Below are 22,572 nucleotides of genomic sequence, written 5' to 3'. Positions count from 1 at the left end.
TTAGTGAACAGTAACCCAATATCCAGAGATTTCTCCCGTTGTTGGGCGCCGTGTCTGCTACGTTGTGTCATACTCATTCTCTCCTGGACTTTGCTCTAGCCGTTTATCGGTCTTGGCTTCTCCGGCGTGGAGCTTCGGTTTTATCACCCGGACTTATTTACCATGTCAGCGGCAAACAGTCTGAAGTTACCATAGACACCGACAAAAACAGAGAATAACAGGGGAGAGTTTTTAAATACAAGCAAGTGAATCTAATCTGTAGGCCATTGCTGGACCTTCCAAAAGGTTTGGTATTCTATCGCCCATTGGGACCACAAATTTTATGTGAGATTTTCATAATTAGAAGTAAAAGAAATACACTAAAATGTGTCTTTCTAAAATGTGAATAAAAATATCAACCTGATGATCATTTTCCTCCATATAAATTCCAAAGCTTTACAGGGGAATCGAACCCCCATCAGGAGACGGCCTGTAGGCTTCATCAAGAGTACGGCACACCTTAACAAAGATCTTACCTGGGAACCCTCAGGTTTAGACCCTCAGTCTCAGCGTGTTTATCCCAATCTCAGGTCACGGTCAGATTCTTGGGTTCATCACACAATTTGGAACTGACTCCTTTAAATTCTGCTATGAATTCATAATGAGCTTGAATTGGTGGCGCCCTCAAAGCTATATTACAGCTGAAATCCCTGCTTGAATACAGGTGACTTCATTCACAAAATCTTTGCTTCTTGACAAGTCATGGTTTTCATAAGGACCATTATTGGAACGATTGGGTCGCTCCCATGTAATAGATTATTTGTAATAGGCTATTAAAGGGTTAATAGGGAATTAAATAATAATAAAAAAAAAATGATAACGTCTAGAAACTAAAGAGCCAGACCATTTATATCGTCCGTCTTCATTGGACAGACATCTATACCATTCCTCCCATCCTACAGTGCTAAACAATTTTTTTGGCTTTATATACATTATAAATATAATATTCTGCATTTTGATTTGGAGAAATGCAAAACGCAGCAGTGCCTCCAACTAGCCACAAGGTGGAGCTCTTTTTTAAGTATTATTATTAAACAATTCGAAATAAATCATTATTAAAAGTGCCAGCCACGAGTAAATTAGAATGTGAATTAGAAGAAACTTTACATTTGTTTCACATCTATTCTGTTGTCCTTGGAAATCACAGAACTGTGTGGATTGTGGAATAGCTATGGTTCTTCAAACTTAACTCTTCAAATCATGTTAAACAAAAGTGTGGTTTATTGATTTCTGTTAACCCTATATGCATCATTTTAATAAAATAAAGACCATTGGGAAAAAAGGCTTGTAGATGGGACTGGAAATACCTGCAAGGCCCCCACAAACATACTTCTATTTGCCTATAGCCAAAGAGGCATCAAAGATGCATCACCCCAAAACTGCATAAAATATTTATTTTTTTAAAAAAATTGTAGAAGAGACAGGAACTTATGGAAAGGGGGACAACCGCTTAATGGGGTCCTTTACAGTGCATGCCCACCTAGAAGTGTCTCGGGGTTTAGCTTACTTATGTCAGGACAGAGACATGGCCAACAAAACACATCTCCTTATGTACTTACTGCCAGTCAGCATCAGCACTGACATGGTTAATGCTGCTGGTGGGGAGCTATTCAGACCCCCATGCACATATACCACTCGCATTGATTTCAATGGGAGCACTTTCCTAACACTGATTGGCTGCATCAACCAACCTATCATTGGCAGGGATCCTCCGATAACTAAGGAGGAAGGCAGCTGCAGAGCTGCAGCTTCTACTTCGAGTAAATACGTTCATACCCATTCTTCTTTAGTAAGCTGGCCCTTTAACACACCACTTGCCACACCATAGCGGCCACAGGGTCAGGTAAGTTCAATTGCAAAGTCTAGGAGACAAGCTGCCAAACCGTCTGTGACAACTTCCAAAGCTGCAAAGCCTTTAAATCAAAGAGTCTGCCTTTTCCTTCCGGTCCCAACTTCCATGAAGCTGCGATGGTTTGGTATTTAAACGCCAGTCGGGTCTGATCTCTTCCAGAAACCAGCACAAGGTTCCCTTTCATTCTGCCCTTTACATTTCATGCAGAAGGCTGGAATTTCGAGTCTCATTCGCTAAGCTAAAAGCAAGTGCTCGCTCTTGGGACTACGTAAAGAGGCTGCCAACATAAACACTATTTACAGAGTTTACATTAACCCCTTAATGACAAAGCTCGTACATGTACAGGCTCAAAATGCATCATTTTCAATGGGTTTAGAGACCGCCCATTGTCCTTAAGGGGTTAAACATAAGTGATAGCTCTATATATATATATATATATATATATATATATATATATATATACCGGTATATGTCTGAGGAATAAATAAATATATTTTCTAGATTAATCATGCTTTCCATGAGTTACATATATATATATATATATATATATATATATATATATATAGTGTGTGTGTGTGTGTGTATGTGTGTATGTGTATGTGTGCGTGTGTGTGTGTTCACAGAGTGAAAAGGACAAAGCCTTATCATATGACACCTTTGTTAAGAAAAGAAACTGCTCTGTTTTTCCCCTTAAATAGTTTAAGCATCTAGAACACAGACTTTTGTGCTGCAATGGCAACAAAGTTCTTAAGTAAATCATTTTGGGGATGGGATTTGTTTTTTAGTAAAGTAAGAGAAATCATGGGTGCTAAGCGCATGGGGCAGCTTGTTAGGTAAGGGGTAAAATGCAGCTCGCTGGGGGGAATGACCTCTGCTCTTATTTCTTTCATACCCCGTACTTAATGCCCCTCTTCCCTGTTCAGCGCCTTCTCCCCTTATTGCACCTTTTCATTTCCTCAAATGTCATAAACCTACCAAAATGTTCAAATTCCCCTGATAAGAATGTAATCAAATGTGCCCTTCCTCTGCTTTTTATTCTTTATAATATTTTTACTATATATAGTTTACCATTCTTGTTCTAGAAGCATTTGCCATCTAATTAATATTAAAATAATTAACAGCATAATTAATAATACGATTAATTAATCAAGATTAAATAATCTATGTGTTATTTAATATAATTAACAGTTTTAAATAATAATACAAGTAATAATAATAATAATAATGATAAAACAAATAATGATAATAATAATAATAATACATTATTATTATTCTTAGTTCAAGATTACAAAGAAACATCTGCTGCAGGCGTATAAATAACCCAACGCCAAGATGTTTTGATGAAGGCGTGCGTTAGGCCTCCCAAAAGAGGCAGAGCTGTCTGAAAGAGACTCCCAAGTGTGCGAGACAAAGGGTTTTTTTAAAAAAAGCCCACAATAGAAGTGATAGAATAGTTTGGCCGGATCGCCCAGCCCCAAATACTTTGCCTTCGGGGCAGAAGCGAGTAGGCAGGTCAGACGAGAGCTCAATGTGCCGACGGTTACTTTAAAACGATATTATCCTGGACAAATGTCATTATGCTGCTGTTACTCTTATTATTATTTTTTTTATTATTATTATTATTGTTATTCTCTTTTATTTCTATAGCGCCAACGGTTTCCGCAGCCCCTCTTACAGTCCCTACATTCAAAGGATCTGACAAAACTAGAACCGACAGATAAAGAGGCACCATACGGTTAGGAGGGTCCGGCTCACAGAGATTGTATTTTTAGGATACGTTTTAAAAGTCACATCTGAGACAAAAAGCTTACTGATTGCAGCATTGAATAGCATCAAAGACTTAGCATTTCATTTAGTTTTATATTTTCCCTCCCTGACATTACATCATCGTCTGAAATATTTGGACACCTGCGCTGTATATTTTTTTTGCGTGGTCAAGCCCACACGCCACACCAGGGGCACAAACTGCCATCACAGCTTCACAAGAAACATGTCCCACAATGTCACCTTTGCCCCTTAAAAGCTTGTATGTGCCATCTTTGTCCCCAAACAGCATGTTTGTGCCCCCAACCAGCCTGCTTGTGCCACCTATGCCCTTTAAACAGTTTACCTGTGCCACCTATGCTCCTAAACAGTCTACATGTACCACCTCTGCCTCTTAAACAGCCTGCCTGTGCCACCTCTGCCCCTTAAACAGCCTGCCTGTGCCACCTCTGCCCCTTAAACAGCCTGCCGGTGCCACCACTGATCCTTCTTTAAAAAAAAAGAAAACAGAATGTTTTTGAAAACGTATTTTTAATCTGATATTGGTGCTAAAACATTTTTGCTGGGAGTTCCCTGTGAAGCCGGCACAAATAGTGTTGTGGTTTGTGCATTTAGCATCCTCAGGGGGGCAGCAGTAGGCACAGTAGGCGCTAGAGCAGGTTTGGTGAGGATTTGGGGGGGGGACAAAATAATATTAACAACCTAAAATCCATATATAGATCAGGTGCAAACTTTTTCAGACAGAAGCAATACACGTTTGGGAGCCGCCGGGACATCATGACATCATCCGAGAGCAAAATAACTATTCATAGTAAAAATCTTTATACTTTTGCGATTTATGCTAAGATTGACTCAGTTTCTGTGAGGTCAACAGGTGGCAAAAGGGATGCGTTTGAAGTAATGTGGCAATTACACAGGGTTGTGTTCCCATTGGAAGGTTTGACAGTAATGACACTTTACAGAGAACTGAGAGCGTGGAAGAACGTTCTAGAACAATACCCGATAGGAGAACTCAAACATTTCCTCAAATGCGCCGTGGGTTCCTTATTTCAGAATACAGATCGAGCCCCCCATCTACCAAATATAAGAGTCGGGATTCTAAGAATCTATGCAGGATTTAGAAGCCAATAACAGACAACTAAAGAGATCTACGACAGGTGTGAGCAGCAAGAATTTACCCGCCACCCACAGGTGTGGATTTTAGGGATCGCTATAGACAGGTAGTACATGTAACCTCTTAACCCTTTTGTATCTGTGAGTCCACATCTGTTACGTGACACACTATTTGTTACAAATCATACAGCGCTGATGAATGTGATATGAATCATATACATACATACACGCGTGCACGTACCCGCGCTAGTGAAATGTTAATAACCACGCCTCGCTTGTCCAGTAGCGGACACACTTTGTAAGTAGGACTTAAATACAAAAAGCGTAACACGAAACATCGCTGGCTTTTCTGTGCTCCCCACGCGGCCCGGGGGTTTATGCTTCAGTGAGTACAAACCGTTATCATTCCAGCGAAGGAACTGAAACCCAACTTATTTTCATATTCATAGTAATTTAGGTTGGAAAAAACCCAAGTCCATACAGACGCTTTCTCAGCTTTTGATCCAAAAGTAGGCGAAAAGCCCAATTAAGCTATTTTTCACATTTTGACACTGGGGGGGGGGTAACTCTTGACGCCAAAAGGCAACATATACACATTGTTTGTTGCAACATAGTAAATATTCCGCATTAATGCTGACCGAGCGAGTTTATCGCGGGCCGTGCGCAGTTTATATACACAGAGCACCAGGAAGTGTAATTTGTAACTAAAGTGAAACGAGTCCTCGGCTCAGACACCTCGTTAAAGCACCTGCAGTTTGAAACATGTTTTATATAAGTGTATGTTTACTGTACGTCTCCAATGTTTTGTTGATTGACTACTGGGGGAACACACACAAAAAAAACCCCAAAACATTAAAAATAGATTGTAAGCTCTTGAGCGGGGCCCCCAGGAACTTCTGTTGTATTATTATGTGTAAACGTATCTTTGTTATGTATTTGTTAGCCACTCCATACTTAAACTGTACAGCCGGGCGGAATGTTAATAATTCAAAAGCATTCCTTAAGAAAAGACATAAAAAGCATTCACACATTAGCCATTTCTTTTTATAAAAGATTTATTTATAGGACTGAACCTGAATATACAAAGTAGTGCTCAAGCATCAACTAATGAGGTATAGATTTTATAACCTAGTCATTAATGGTATGAAGACTATCACATGCCTCAAGAACTTCTGCGAAACACACTTTGATAGCACAGTAAGGATACAGAGAAATGTACATACTGAACCTTTACGCGATTTCCAAACCTTTTGCCCGCACCACAACTATATACTGAACAGCAACAAATCCGAGTCGAAAGATCTATACAGAATGCCCCAGGTTACGGTACCCCCTGGCTAAATAAGAGCCACGTCTTTGGCCTTCATTGCATATGAACCTTACTATCCTAACACCATTATATTACAGGAAGGCAGCTTCGCTCGGGAATACACATGGCCGGAAGACATGCGATTCGGGGGGGATGGACGTTAGCGAAGCTTTATTACCACTTAAAACCAAAACGTTAAGATCTTTTTTTTTTTTATTATTATTATTGTAGCAGTCAAACCAGTACAAACAAGCACCAATAAATAACATTTTACAAAAAACCTTAGCTATCTTGCCGTGATGTTACAGGTCTCTAGTGCATGTGGGTTTTACAGTATATAAAAAGTTGTTCTGTAAAATGTACAGATATAAAGCACGTTCTCTACAATTTTAAGTCAACCGTGTCACTTAAGCTATAAAATGTCTGGAAGGAAGAAAAAAAAGGGGGGTGGGGGGGGATTAGGCGGTTTCTTTCGCTTCTGTGGAGTCTCCGTTTTCTGTCTTCTGTTTTTTAGTTTCGGTTTTAGATTCAGATTCCTCCTGAAAAGCCGACAACAATAATTAGGATTTCACATTGAAATGCGATACGGAGCGGGTATATAAAGCAGTGGCACGGGAACCCGAACTACGAGGTTCAGAGGCTTCCAGGCTCTCGGTAAACGATGCTCACCTCGTCCTCTACTGGGCGTTTTACAGGATGGCCATCGGCTTCGCTCTCCTCTGTTTCACCTTCACCCTCCTCCTCTTCTTCTTCTCCCTCACCTTCTCCTAGTAACAAAAATAATAATAAATTAGAAACCGGACACTAAACCCCTTAAGTCCGTGCATCGATGTACCTATCTATTTTATTTTTTTTGTTAAATACCTTCATCCTCATCCTCGGGGTCCTCTGTGTTCTCCTCGCTGTGGTCAGCACCGTTTTCCTCCTATAAATAAAAACGTGTTAATGTTTCCCATACACAGGTCAATCACCGGCAGCTTTGTGGAGTGAGCGGCTCCAGAACGCGACGGGTACTTACAGTTCCGTTAGATTTGGTGTCCCCGCTGCCGTTCTCAGCCTTCTCGGGCTCCTCCACAACTTCCTTCTTTTCTTTCAGATCCTAAAAAAGAAAATAAGAAACATTAAATATCAACAAATGTTCAATGTTATAATCATAGCCTTAATACATATATATATATATATGCTTGAGACATATAGGGAGATGCTTAGTCCAATCATTTGCCCCCCAGTTATCATTTTAATTAAATAGGCCAAAAAAGTTAAATGTATATAAATTAAAAATATAAATTTTATTAAAATAAAAATTTCGGTAATATTTAATATTTTTGTACTAAACATAGTCCACAGCAATGTTGCTTTAATAAAAGAATTACAATGTAATAGGGGGGGGGGGAACTTCTTCCACCCACACAGCTATAGAAACTGCTAATAAATAGCGAGAAATCACGGAATATGTTCTCTAAATGAGCGATCAGATGCGGGAGGGGGGAGCGAGCGAGGCAGCGCGCGCTCAGGAGAACGTCGAACATCTGCCACGCGCGCCCCCGCAGCGACGAGCGCGCGTAGGACAAAAGAAAGCCTCGCGCCCACGTTGCGCGCACACGCCGCGGCGGCGCGCCTCCCCCTTTCGTCAGCCTCCCGCACTTTCTGTGGACCTCGCGCGCGCCCCCTTCCCGCCGATTCCCCGACGCGTTTGAACTTCGCACAAGGGAGAGAATAAAAAAAAAATATGAGCCACGGGGACCGGAGCAGGTGGCACGGGTCACCGGGAGGGAAAAAGAGAGCTGCCAGATATATAACCAACGGGAAAGACGTAGGGAGAATGAAATAACCGAGGTAAGCGCCGCCGTCTAGTCACAGAAACCCCTAGCATAAGGTCATTTAACGCGACGGACACCGGACGGGGTACCTCACAGCATCATCTACATCTGCTCTTAGCGCAGGTTCGTACAAAGAGCCAGGTGATGGGGACTCGTCAGGTTCCGAGAGGATGAGGTCGGGTACAAGGAAGTAACGCGGGGCAGGTGTGAGGGGGAAATAGGCGCAGAAATAAAAAATATAAATATTGTACGAAGCATCCGTCTGAGGGAATTAGCGTCAGCTTAATAAATGGCGGTAACCGTGTGAAGATACCGCACTGACACCTCCGCTCGCGGGGGCTATTAACAGCGACAGAAAGCAGGCATGTCTCCGAAAAATATCAGGTAAATAGGAGTGGGGGGGCACATCGGAGCAGGCTCTCGGTGCACCTCAAAGTTTTCGGTAGTCACCAAAACAGATGCCCACGTCCCGTACCTGAAACCGCGTGTTCGCGAAGGACAACAAAGAAACCCGCCACGAACAATGGGAGACAATGTGACAGAGCAGGGGTCATATTACCTTGGCGACTGGGACCTCAGTGGTGGTGGTATCAACATCGGTATCTGCCATCTTCTGGATAGGTTTTTAAGAGGAAAAAGTCAAGGAATCCGGGTTGCCAAGTGGCAAAGAGGGGTAAAACCCAGGAGGACACGTAAGAGAAAAGATGAAGGATGAGAGGAACAGCGATACCCACAGCGGAGTGGAGAGGAATGAAACAACTGTATCACAACCCGAGAATTAAATACGAACTACAGCTGGGTGGGATTATGGTAATTTAGACTGTTTTATTGGCTGTGGCTGTAGCCTTGCTGAGTTTTGGTTTGGTTAGAAATATGTCTATTATGAGCCGAGACCCCACCCTTTACGGTTGCCACGGTTTTCTGTTTACGATTGGCTCGTGGGAGGCGATGTCTCCCCGCCCAGTATGCAAATGACCTCTGTTCTGTTGCACAGATGCTCCCGAGTATCTATTGGCTCCTAGAGAGACTGGGCTAAATGGCACAGACCTGGCCCCCTTTGTCATACGGCTGATTGTTACTGGCTGGTACCGCAGCCCGGCCTTACTCCCGTTCCCCTGATGCCATTGGCAGGGTTATTGGACCTGTAGGAGGTAGTGATGGGAAGTTCGGATCATTAAAGTGAATCGGATCATTTCGATTCGTTCACTGAAATGATCCGATTCATGATCCGGATCTTCGGATCACTCAGTGTGTCTGCACGGAGTTACTGTTTTCCAGTAACTCCGTGCAGGCACACTAACGATTGGCCCCGCCCCTTTCATTATGAATCCTCCCCCCTGCCTCCAGTGATGTCAATGAAGGCAGAGAGTCGTTCAAAGATTCGGATCTTACAGGGATCCGAATCTTACAGTGATCCGGATCACTGTAAGATCCGGATCACTGTAAGATCCGGATCATTGTAAGATCCGGATCATTGTAAGATCCGGATCATTGTAAGATCCGGATCTTTGAACGACTCTCTGCCTTCATTGGCATTCTAATCATTAAGAGAATGTCACCATACTGTTATAAATAATACATTAATAATCACTGCCCCCAGGATTTACATTCCCCTTTACCTGCAACTGCACCTTAAGCTAACTTTATTAAATTAATTAAATTAACCCTCACCATTAAATTAACCCTAAACACACCATCAACCATGACTGCCCTAAAATTAACCCTTAACACCCCATCAACCATGACTGCCCCTAAAATTAACCCTTAACACCCCATTAACCATAACTGCACCCAAATTAACCCTAAACACCCCATTAAGCATAACTGCCCCTAAATTAACCCTAAACACCCCGTTAAGCATAACTGCCCCCAAATTAACCCTAAACACCCCATTAAGCATAACTGCCCCCAAATTAACCCTAAACACCCCATTAAGCATAACTGCCCCCAAATTAACACTAAAGACCCCATTAAGCATAACTGCCCCCAAATTAACACTAAAGACCCCATTAAGCATAACTGCCCCAAATTAACCCTAAACACCCCATTAAGCATAACTGCCCCCAAATTAACCCTAAACACCTCATTAAGCATAAATGCCCCTAAATTAACACTAAAGACCCCATTAAGCATAACTGCCCCCAAATTAACCCTAAACACCTCATTAAGCATAACTGCCCCTAAATTAACACTAAAGACCCATTAAGCATAACTGCCCCCAAATTAACCCTAAACACCTCATTAAGCATAACTGCACCTAAATTAACACTAAAGACCCCATTAAGCATAACTGCCCCTAAATTATCCTTAAACACCCCATTAAGCATAACTGCCCCCAAATTAACACTAAAGACCCCATCAACCATACCAATTTATTAGGTAATTTATCTGGAGTACATGCAATTAATTTAGGGGCAGTTATGGTTAATGGAGTATTTAGGGTTAATTTCAGGGGGCGTTATGGTTAATGGGGTCTTTAGGGTTAATTTCAGGGGCCGTTATGGTTAATGGGATCTTTACGGTTAATTTCAGGGGCAGTTATGGTTGATGGGGTATAAGGGTTAATTTTATGCTGATGACTGAGGGTTAATTTAATTAATTTAATAAAGTTAACTGTAGGTGCAGTTATAGGTAAATGGGGGCAAACTCAGGGGAATCTAAATCCTGGGGGCAGTGTGAACATTATTAATGTATTTATTTATAAAAGTATGGTATCAGTGATATTCTCTGAATGATTCGAATCTCTGTAAGATTCGGATCCTTGTAAGATCCGGATCCCTGTAAGATTCGAATCATTCGACTCTTCGGTTCATTCGACTCTTCGGTTCATTCGACTCTTCGGTTCATTCGACTCTTCGGTTCATTCGACTCTTCGGTTCATTCGACTCTTCGGATCATTCGACTCTTTGAACGACTCTATGAGTCATCGTTCCTGTGAGAATTAATGAGCTGTAACCTGACCCCAGAGTGCTCTGCAGATGACTCACAGCTCTAGGATCAGGTTACAGCTGCATGATGATTCACAGACTGAACCGCTACAAACGAATCGTTCAGTCTAGTGAACCGACTCATCCGGATCACTAAAAAGAACCGGATCAAATGAACGATTCGTTCATGATCCGGACATCACTAGTAGGAGGGCTCCACAAAGGGGGTGGCGGGGGGGATGGGTGTCTGTTTTCTGGGAGTACAGGAGTCTAAACTAATATTTCCGGTGTTACCATTTGTAGATTTTAACGAGCAGCCCCGGAATAGCTGCCATCAGGAACATCTTGGCAGGCGGTGTGTTTACCGCGTTTTCTTTGTGACTAGAAAGGTGGTGAGAGGCAGAGATGCTCCCCGTGCCATGCGCATCATGCCCGGGGCGCTTCGCTGTGTTACCCCCCCCCCCCCCCCCGAGTGAATGCTGAGTGAAGTCGGTGCGTGATTCACATGGTCCGCCGGTAATATGGAACATGAGCCGCAGCTTTACCAGAATCTCCTAAGAAGCGCCATTCACTGGGAGCCCCGGGACTTAGAAGGGTTTCCCGCATCTCAGTTGGAAAGCTTGTCTGAGGTCTGGCAGGATTACCTGTTACAGCCTGGAGGAGAGGGGGGAGAGAGAGAGGGGAGGAAGGAGAGGGAGAGGAGAGAGAGAATACAGTAGAAACGTTTAAACACATAAAGGGGTTTTAATAAAGTACCGGAGGGGAGAAATATCAGAACAAGAAGCCATCATCTAAATTATTATTTATTGTTTTATATAGCGCCATCATATTCCGTAGTGCAGTACAATGGGTAGGCAGGACATAACAAGTAGTATGTAACATAACAATTAGACTTACAGAAACAACAGGTGAGGAGGGCCCGGCTCAAACGAAAGACAGGGTTAGATGCATTGTAAGGAAGATTTACTTTACTGATAGGGTGGCAGATAAGTGGAACAGCCTCCCAGCAGAAGTGGTAGAGGGTAATACAGTGAGGGTATTAAACATGCATGGGATAGGCATATTGCTCCTGAATCTAAGACGAGACCAACGACTGATTAAAGTTTGAGTCTTTACAGCAGGAGAAACGGGCGACTAGACGGGCCAGATGGGGCCGACCTGCCTACAGATTCTATGTTTCCATGAAAGGATAAGTAATAAAGCCGTGTTGTGATTGGTGACCGCACTTGAGACAAAAAAGGATTGACCTAAATGTTGTAAAAGTTTTCCCATAAGAGTTTTTGTTGCATCCAAGACCAAATTGGGGAAAATAACCTCCATAACCAACACGGCAAAGGCTGCATCAGTTGGTGCTCTCTTGCACGCGGTTGCCATGGTGAAGCAGATCCATATTCCCAATAAATGGTCCAGTACATGGATTGGGGGTGATGTATGCCTCCAGGTAACTTGTGCACGTAATGAAAGTTTTGCCATTTAGTTAAAGCCCCTCGTACGTCAGGGGCGTCTGGGTTTACCTATTATTATCAGGCACTGGAATAAAGGCTCTTCCAACGTCTCTTCATGTTCATCATCATTAATACAACGCATTGTAAGCTCACACGAACGGGGCCCTATATTTCACAATAGGTACGGATTCTGTATGCTTCTTCCATATACAGAACATTCGTGAATCACTGGGAACATCACAATGGATTCTAATATGATTCCTCCATGTTTAGAAACTTGTCCCAGATGCCCTTTCTATAAGTAGGGTCAACATGCATCAATCTGGAAACATGTCGGATAATAGATGGCTGTCTCACTACATACCTGAACCATAATGTTCCAGCACTCCCCCCCACACCCACATATACATATAAAAGGACACCAGATTCACCTTTAAGTATTTCACCCTTCTATGCATTTGCCCCCCTACTCCTTGCCTTGATACATTGGTACAAAGATGAATTCATTGGTGGGACTGCATTGGGAAGTGGAGTATCTCTTTAAATACGTCCTTGGCCTGTATTACTCATTGTTAAGCGCAGACAAACTCATCAAGCAGATTTGTATCGTCTGCAGTCTTAGCAGGTTTAATAGAAAAACGTGTTTTTATATGGAGAAGCTGCATACAGAAAATGTGCAGATATAGCCTGGAATATGTGCAAAAAAATACTTTAGAAAACTGAACAATAACACCTCCATAGCTGAAAATTACAGGGCCAGAAAGTAGTGTAAGAAACATGGGCGATGTATTGGAAAATAGCCCTCTAGCAGAAGTGGTAGGAAGGACCACCCTACCTGCTAGGTGATTGATCAGGGCTCAAGGCTCATGCTTGTGTCTGGGGTTGTTGCTTCCCTTGCGCAGGTGAAGTTTGCTGGGTCCTTAGACTGATATGTCGATGGAGATTTTTCTTCTCTAATAGCACAAAGAGACCAAAAATCTGAGATGCTTCTGAGCGGGGGTGCACCGTAGACCAGGGTATGAAGTGGTTCTTTCTTGGTCCGCATCTTAAATTTGTTTTTGCAAAGTTGGTAATGTTGTCTTACCGGCCTAGCACCAGTTTAAGGTTCCCACCAACTATATCTTTTCATAGTTTAATACTGTGATAAGCACCCCTTCCAAAGAATTGCCTTTGACTCCTAAAAGAAAGCCGGGAGGGGAGGCTAAATTTGGGCAAACCTCAAGTTCTTGTTTATGTCTCGTAATTGTAAAAGTTTCTTTCCATGGGAAATATATGCATTTGCTGTTTGATTACTTTCCGTATCCTGGTTTTTGGGGAGTTCATTGTTTTGTGGTTGAACATATCTGAGACTCATTGGGGGGGGGGCTTCTTGATCTCGCTGATCTCCATTTACATGTAGCTGCCTTCCGGCCTCCGCATCTCATCGAAACAAGCGGTCGGCTACAAACTGAAGTGGGAGAGAATGCGAGGGGGGTTTATACTGAAAAGAAACATCCCAAGTAAATCTTCACATGGCAGTAGCTCAAGCAGGGGATTCCCGGACTTTGTTTTTGGCTCGGACCCTGATGTAGTGGCGCGATCTTTTCTCTTTTATAAATACACTATAGGAAGTAGGCTGCCGTCAGCTCTGTGCGCTTGCAGATGGGGGGAAGAGGAGTTGAATGTGGGAAGCAGTTATACTCTATGGTCTGGGGACCTCTAATACACTAACAACCGATAGGGGATGAAATGTCTCTACTATGGGGCACTAAGTTATATTATGCATACTTTTTAAGTTAGTATTTATTTTAGTTCCAACGGAAGTCACTTGGCCATCATGCAGATGTTTTAATGCCACATTCTGTTCTTCTGGATTAATTTTTTTGGGTCATCTCTCAAAATGTCATTCCCGTTTCAACAGGGCAGAAAAAAAAGCTAGCCTTTATGCAGCTAGTATATGTAATAGTATCCGGAAAACCTTAGTCTATAAATCCCTATGTGTCCGCAACTGTCTCATAATGTGAGCTACCGTGAGATAAGATGTTTCAGCACATTATCCACGCATTATGAAGGGCCAACCCAGTGAATTTCTCCTACAGGGAGGGATGAGCTATCCCCGAATAACGTATGGTTAATGATGTCATTTAATATGACATACCTACAGCGCACCGGTAAGTGAGTGAACCCCATAAATGAACTGGGGAATGTCGGACCAGTTAGTGGGTGTTTTCACAATGAAGATGAAGACTCACAGCCTTTCATGTAAGTCATGCGAGTCCCTAGATCTAGAAAATAGAGCCTCTAGGGCATTTTGGATAAGACTTAGAGGCCAGCCGAGTAGTTGGTTTATCATCCCAGGAGTGGGTTTGCTGTAAGAGACGTCAAGTTCAGCTACTCTACTGCATGCCGGAGAAATGTTGCCATACAGGCATCAGTTCTTGGAGGACCTTAGAAGAGAACCGGCGACGATGACCACGGGATCTCCGATACAGACCCGTGTCTGCTTTTGTGTTTACACAGCAATAATTTGTTCCCAGCAAAAATTATGAATGAGACAAAATGTAGTAAAAAACTTGCATTTCTATGCTTAATTTTCCAATTCACCCCTAGCAGACATACATATCGTGCTGGCATTTTAAGCCAATACGCTGTGCCAAGCAATCTATATTACGATTGCCACTGAACTGCATTTTTACATTCAGGTTTGTAGTTTAGTTACAAAATGATTATTCTGAATATCTGATCTCTTACAGAATATTTGCGAAGACATTTTAAACTATCTATGCACAACTTCAGCTACTTGATGCCTTCCTCTTTAAGCTGTAGTAGTGGATATGAAAGCAATCTTGTTCACCTTGTTCAGTGATTAGTTCACTTTCATGCCCTTATCTAAGTGCCGTTCCACTTAATGAACCGACGGCGTATATTAACGGAAGAATAGATGAATTACTAATCTTATCTAACCTTTGATACTTTCTGATTAAAACATTAGACCCGTCATTACTGTATGAGAGGGAGAAGTGGGGTAATTGCACAGTCTTAGCAAACAAAGACAAAATTCAAGTGCTTGGGATAAAATAGGGAAAATCTGAATTTTTCTTCACGTCCGCTATATATATTTTTTACTTGGCAAATAAGCAGGCATCAAACTTTAGAGCCCTGGTATATTTTATAGTTATAAATTAGCTGATATGTTGGAATGCCACGTTTAGAGCTAATGTCTGGAAGTATATATGCGGGATATGGATTATTAAATTGCTCTATGTTGGAGGGGCTGCTGTGATTGTGCTTCGAAACAGGGGGCTTCATCTGATGAGAATACTTTTAACAAGTAGAGCATAAAGAATATTTATATATTTTATTTCCTAAGCGTAACTCGGACATGTCATCAAAGAATTATGATGTCATGTTATAAGTTTGCTAGTAAATGTATAGGTTTTTTTTAGCAATGATCTCTGTGTCATCATCTAAAGCCATCAGAGACATCTTTTAGATTTGAATCATTTTGGTGCTGCAGGGGTCAGCTATGTATTGTAAAGCAATGGATCGGACAATTTGCAAATCACAACACACAACTCTTTGAGAGAAAACACTTTGTTCCCTATAATAATGGAGAACCTTTCATGCTAATTAGAATTTAAACAATGATGCAAATTAGGTGCTTTTGTTGTTACACAGAAGGAAACAGTAAAACAACAGTGATCTATGTATTACCTTTTTAGCCTTATTTCCAAGATTTAATTGCACCTGTATGAGGGTTTTTAGAAAGATATATCAGTTTGCAGTGTGATGCACTTTCTGTCCACTTGGGGGAGCTCAAGAGACCTTCGTTTTGGGATGGTAAGTGGAGTGCAGCAGATCTAAATTCAAACTTCTTATAGGTGATATTAAATAACTACCTTGTGCGCTGTCACATAGGCTGCTATGTTTTATATATGTATATAGGGTTTCCATACAGTGTACAAAATTAATAAATCAAATAGATTTTTGCATATAGCTCTGCAAGGTTTTCTTGATGGCCTCACCATTCAGTCCTGGATACTTTGTGATATGACTATGCGAAGGCAATGTGTACCAGGAAATAATGTGCAAGTGTGAGACGCACACCTATAGTATACTGTACATTCCATACCTGATGTGCGGGGTGTTGCAGTACCTCATTCATTACACAACAAAACAAGCGACAAATCAATTTCAGTGTTTTGGGTCCTTTGGTGACCCTGGCCTAATGGATGCCTACGGGGCAAATCCTAGCTCAATCTCTCCTGCCTTGTTTTGTAAATGAGACACGGGTCCATTTTTCTTGGCTATGGCTGTTTTGAATTCTTCTTTCCTGGCCAAATCCCTTTGTTTGCCTTCCACTTTGATGGCCTCTTGCATTCTATACTGAAATCCCTTTCAATGTTCTTTGCAAAAGTCTCATTGTATGCACATCCTACCACCCCCCACTGAGGACTCATCTGCCTTCCATCCCCCACAAAGGCACAGGCATTGCCTACCCCCCACCAAAGAATACCTTGCAATCATTCTCCATGCAAAGCCCTGGTCACAGAGGCATCTGTCGAAGCTTCTCCTTAGCCATTTTAGTTACACTTTCAATGCCGCAATACCTAAGGCCTCGTGTTTGACCATAAACAACAATCCATACAATGACATCATTGTAATTGACAAAAATGATGTTTTATGAATGTGCCTCTTAACCTACATGGCGTTTGTGACATCAAATTAGCTTTGCGTCATTGCCAAAATGCTACCTGGCTGCCTCCTCATGTCACAGTCTCAATGATTTGACCCACTCAGCCAGAAATGCTGGTCAACAGGGCCGCCATCAGATATTTACTGCCCCAGTATCAACTTAGGGCCCAGGCTCCCACCCCATCATGGTCCATAACGTTCATTCTCCAAAGTTGTCCATCTCTTCCCCAATATTTCACTGCTTGTCTCTTTCTCTGTGGCCACCCATGTTCAAAAAAGGCTTATCTGTCTTGCTGGGCGCTTTTTGTTTAGAAACAAACAACCTCCTTTTTTCCTGGGACCCTCCTGTTTAATAAACTCACCCACTTGTTCCCCAAGGCTCCCCATGTAAAGAAGTACAGCTTCACTTGCCCCCATTTTTACCTTGAAAACAGTGGATCAGATGTGAGGGAGTACAACAAGAGACCGGGGGGGGGGGGACTTCTCTGGAGGCTTCTTAGAATAGTCCTCTTACTGGGGCACGCAGACCAAATGGCCACCTGTGCCGCTGAGCCCCAGGCAGCAAAACTCTTTGTTCTCCTTTTCCAGAACTTGTCCTCAGTGACTGTATTTTCTTAAAAATGTACCGTTAAATTACATTTACTATGTTTAGGAATCTGCAACTTGATTATTATTCGAAGGGACGTTCCAACCATCACATGTACTTTAATGCATTTGATAACTGATTGGTCCCTTTAAATTATGGTGTGTTGTCCCTTGCAAATGCATGGAGAGATATTGCACATCCTACTGCCTGTGCCCACTTTGGGGGTCCGGGGCAAACAAGACCCTCAGTGCACTGCAGCTCTGAAGCAGCAGCTTCTCCAAAAGCTTACAAAATACTTTAATATGCAGTCTTCATTGGCGAGGCTGCATGGGACACTGCCCCTTTAATCAATTGTTGTTGAGTCACCATGTTTTTCCAGGACACTTATACATTTAAAGTGTAGCTGAGCAGCAAATGCAAAGTGCTGCCCCCTGCCGTAGGTGGAATTTATAACTGAACAACTGATTTCCTTCTGTGATGTTATACATCTCACATACTGCAGGGGGCAGCACTTTACTCAGCACATCATCACTCTATCCTGTGATCTTACAAACAGGTCCCCTTCATAATAATGCTAATCATTTTGTGTGGGTCATTGACAAATATAAAGAACAATAAAGGATTTCGGGGCCTCTTTTATATTGGGAATTCAACCCTATGTTTGATAAAGAACTATTAACCATTGTTAAGAACTGATTTTATTTTTTGTTAATGCAAAAAAATGGCAAAATTCCATCTGCTTTATTTCAAGGCTGGAAATATCTGTAGTGATACCAATTACTGCCAGCAGATGGCGGCACTAATTTCCTTCCCATTTCTTAAATGTTTAAACCAATATCTCGCCATGTATGTTTATGTTACATACATGCCATGATTGGTCTCTAGATATATAAACAGATTACATTTCAGATGATATATTTTAAATATGTGCCGGGATATAAATGTACAAATGCATTCAATAAATACATCCCATTATGTCGCAATCCCATTTTTCAAACACTGGACCTATCTTTGCTTCTGGGGGGAAAAATCAACAAAAATAATTATAAATGTGACATTACCAGTCTACAGGAGGGTCAGGGTCATCGTGGACCTTTAAAGAGACCTCTCAGCTATCATTTACATTAAAGGACATAAGATGTCAGGATTGTCAATTTAATTCGTCTGTAAATCACATAATACTTTCCTCACATTAGTAGCCTCTGTTATTATTTTTTAATTAATACACTGTATAGAAACAATATATACACCATACTCATGTTATGAATTCTCTTAGGTGTATAATAAGTTATCAGATCATTATTTTATAAATGCATTGTGCAGGGCAGGTGTAAAGGTATAGGGATACTCTTTATTGTTCCTGCCCTGCACAATGCATTTATAAAATGCATAACTTATTATAGGGGCCAGAGGAGGGGTGGACTGACCCACCACTTTTGGGTCCACCAAAATTCCTCAAAAAAGGAGGCAGTAGCTCAGTGGGGTGGTGTAACGTGACGGCCCCTCAACTTTATTCTCCCCCTACCTGAACCAGAAGGTGTCAGCCCTCACCTTTTATCTGCTCTATAAATTTATTTGCAGTGCAATTGTCTAAGAGGAACAACACCTACAACACAGGAAATGACCTAGTAATACTTTAATACGTTATTGATTTCACTGTTCTATAAACTGCTACATTTTATGAGGTCATAATTTCACCCAATCCATATTACAAATTAGATCACTGTCTGGGGTGATGCCAGGCCAGAGGAGGATTCAGTTTACATGCAGATTGTGAAACATGTGAGTTTGTTTAGCCAACTGTCCAGTAATCGCTAACAGCCACATCATATAAGTGACATCATGAGAATTTCCCACTCTATGCCTAGCTTGTCTCAGCCATGATTTTGGGGAGTGGCTTCTTCAGTTAACCTCATATTGCCCTGAACATAGTCAGTGCTTGGAAAGATCCTTGATACCTCCTGCTTGTGCTTAGACTGCACTAGACCAGCTCAGCCTTCACATCCCCATCTCCTGTGACAGTCATCCCAAGGGGGTGACAGCTGCCATCCTGATGTTCTCCAAGATCTTCAGTTTTAAAAGTAAATCAGGCAGGGGGCAGGACACCCCCAAATCATCAGATCAGGTAGGAATCAGATTATTTACATGAAACCGGATGTGAAACATGAAACTTGTTTTGACAAATGTAACAGTTTGTGAGAAGGAGGCAAATTGATACAAAGTGATATAAAATGTTACTTTATGGAATTATTTCAAAACAAGACTGTGTTATAGGTTTGTGTTATAAGTAATAAACTATTTATATTTTTACCATTTTTTTAAATGATGTGTCTGATTATTTGGGGAGAACATTTAACCCTTAGAATGCCAAGTAGATAAGCAGTGCATGTATACAGTACCTTGTATGTAAGAGGACACTCAGGATTAGGTCATCTAAAGGAAATTTAGGGAAGATGAAAACATTTCAGGGAAGTTAAATATCACCCCAGGAGGTGAAATTCTATTTATAATAAAAATACATAGAATCAAAATAAATATCACAGGTTAAATCATGTTGTGGTGGCCAGGGGTTAATGGGATTACAGCCGGAGACTCTATTGCTCAGATAGAGTTTGAAATCATGAAAGCTTACAAATCATATGACTCTGGGTACAAGCTTTGTCAAAATCAGATTGTTTGGAAAATACATTCTACTGAATATTTGGGTTTTTTTGTAGTGTTTTTTGTTGCATTTAATACATTATTTTTTTCACTGTACATCACAATCAAATATATTATTAAATTATACTGTATGAAACTGCCATGTGTTTGGTGTCGTTTAGTAACCTGTAGTATATACCGTATATTGCCTTTTAAGTAGTAATACTCACTATCACAAATATCCTTTCTGTCTTGGTTTTTGTATTTTTTTTTTTTATTGTTGTGTATGTTGGTATGAAAAGTGGACCTAAATACCGGTTGATACTTTTAAGTGGGGTAGTAACAGTTACACGGATTTTGCAAGTGCGGGGCTTACATAGAAAAATAGATTTTGCCGGCGGACAAGATCCATTCGGCCCGTCTAGTCCCTGTAGAGACTAAAACCTTAATCAGTCGTTGGTCTCGTCTTAGATTCAGGAGCCATATGCCTATCCCGTGCGTTTTATAATTCCCTCAGTGTATTAGCCTCTACCACTTCTTCTGGGAGGCTGTGCCACTCATCTACCACCCTCTCAGTAACATATGTCCACATAACAGCGTGGAAAATTGTATTACCCAAGAGGGCTGGAATACAGGGACTGTGTACAAGAAATAAGGAAGCTCTTCTCATAACTACCATATAAGTTTTGGGGCTGCTGCTGAAACGACCATTATGTACACGCAAGCAAGGAATCACTGCACACCCATCATATACACGTTTCAAAAACTGGAAATGTTATTTAAATACATTTTCTCATGCAGTTTTATCACAATTAAATGGTTTTATTAAAAGTACCTAGAGCTTGGAATTTTGTCTTTCAATCAAATTACTGCCCAATTCAAGACAGTATTGATTAAGAGTGATAACACACCTCACTCTTAAGTTATAAGAGAATTAACCTTAGACTTGTGCATTCCGATTCGTACAAACTGCAAATTCAGCGATTTGTACGAAGCCACAAAAATGGGGCCAGACCCCCACGAATCTAGCGAAAACAAAGCAAAAAGCTCCTAATTTTCATCCAAAATTGACAGGCCCTTTCACTCACACACTCTTGTTCGCTCTCTCTCACGCTCTCTCTAAATGTTTCCCTACCTTCTCTGCCGATCACCTCAGCTTCTTGTTCTTCTATCTTCATCTGCATCTCTGCTGACATAACCTGGAGCAAACTTCCACCTAAAGGGCGTCCTGTCCCCTGATCCTACGATCGGGGGAGAGGATGTCACTGAAAACTGCTATTTTGCCCTAAGGTGAACGTCCACCAAAATTGCTGCACTTTCAAAACATTTGGTCTCCTTGGGAGAAAGCCCATGCTGGCATGTCTCGAATTAATATAAACTCAATGCATGGGATGGTTCCTTGTATGAAATTCTGTATCTTAGATGCATATGTTAAATACATTTCTTACATTTTTTTTAAAAAAAGTATCAACACTGAAAAGTCAGTATTTTGGGTGACTTTGGGTGACTGATTCTTAACGGGAATGCTAATGAAATCCATTCCTCCATAGACTTCATTAGTAAATGTGTCCGTCTGGGTGATCAAGACTGAGCCAATCTATCATGGGTAGTCATAAGCATCACTGTTTGAACTATACATTCTGCAGGGCCATTCAGTGTTGAAACTCTACTGCCAAGTGCACTTTCATGACTAAATCTCACTTATTAGTAAAATTTGGGACTTTTTTGTGTTGAAAAGTCCCCCCCCTCTCCAACATTTATATCATCGTAACAAGCACCTATTTTTTTATTACTTAGCTTCCCACCTGGGCATATAAACGCGTGAAATTGTGTAACTGCTACTAACCTACTTCAAACTATCAATGATATTTAATGTGTCTATTCCTGTACCCATATTTTTCTTCTTTTCGTTGCTAAAGTGCCGTTCATTTTTCTTTTTTTGTTAACATACAGCCAGTGATATATATCAGTGATCATTTTGTAGAGTACAAAAGGTTGTTTCTGAGTCACCTAACAGTCACGTTTCCTGTGTGTTCCCAGCATTTCCGTTTTTACTTATTTTCTGAACGTACTACAAAGTATCAACATGTCCTATGAGCTTATATCATCGTCTCCTCGACATCTATTCACTAAACTCAGAGCGTCAAACAAAGCTTAGAACATTCTACGGATTCACCATTCACGGAGCAGTTCTGGTTTTGTTAAGGTTGTCCCAAGCTGAGATCCCGTTGAGCTTAGTAACTCAAAAGAACAGAAAATACAGTCTCAACGGTCCTTAACCTTTACAGAGTCCCTGGTGCTGAGGGACCACATTGCATTTCGTACAATATGATTTTAGTCAGGCAGCACTTTTTGGATCTTTAACGCATAATGTGATAAAATTCTGTATTCAAGGGTCATAAA

The 22,572-nt window shown here is 41.4% G+C and overlaps 2 protein-coding genes across 2 annotated transcripts in view; one reads left to right on the top strand and one right to left on the bottom strand.

The window, feature by feature from the left end:
* Positions 1-5,805: 5,805 nt before the first annotated feature.
* Positions 5,806-8,668, bottom strand: LOC128469576 (prothymosin alpha-like). The gene is made up of 5 exons (XM_053451388.1): positions 8,457-8,668; positions 7,096-7,176; positions 6,942-7,002; positions 6,747-6,844; positions 5,806-6,616 (listed from the first exon to the last, which is right to left on the bottom strand). Exons 1-5 carry the CDS (start codon positions 8,505-8,507, stop codon positions 6,536-6,538), a joined length of 372 nt encoding a protein of 123 aa, XP_053307363.1. The 5' UTR covers positions 8,508-8,668; the 3' UTR covers positions 5,806-6,535.
* Positions 8,669-19,514: 10,846 nt separating this feature from the next.
* LOC128469571 (uncharacterized) overlaps positions 19,515-22,572 on the top strand; it is a 35,098-nt gene continuing 32,040 nt past the window's right edge. Inside the window, exon 1 of the mRNA XM_053451383.1 lies at positions 19,515-19,654. Within this exon, the coding sequence (XP_053307358.1) occupies positions 19,583-19,654 (72 nt within the window). The 5' untranslated portion in view covers positions 19,515-19,582. The remainder of the gene's footprint in view (positions 19,655-22,572) is intronic.

The sequence above is a fragment of the Spea bombifrons genome, chromosome 12 (genome assembly GCF_027358695.1).
Source record: "Spea bombifrons isolate aSpeBom1 chromosome 12, aSpeBom1.2.pri, whole genome shotgun sequence".
Lineage (NCBI taxonomy): Eukaryota > Metazoa > Chordata > Amphibia > Anura > Pelobatidae > Spea > Spea bombifrons.
Note: the sequence above shows the minus strand (reverse complement) of the source record. Positions and strands in the feature narration are given on the sequence as shown.

Coding starts and splice junctions, on each gene's coding strand:
- LOC128469576 (XM_053451388.1), bottom strand. CDS start 8,507: ATGGCAGATACCGATGTTGATACCACCACCACTGAGGTCCCAGTCGCC. Junction 7,177..8,456: donor CTGAGGTCCCAGTCGCCAAG/GTAATATGACCC, acceptor TTTCTTTTTTAG/GATCTGAAAGAAAAGAAGGA. Junction 6,617..6,746: donor AACGCCCAGTAGAGGACGAG/GTGAGCATCGTT, acceptor TCGGCTTTTCAG/GAGGAATCTGAATCTAAAAC.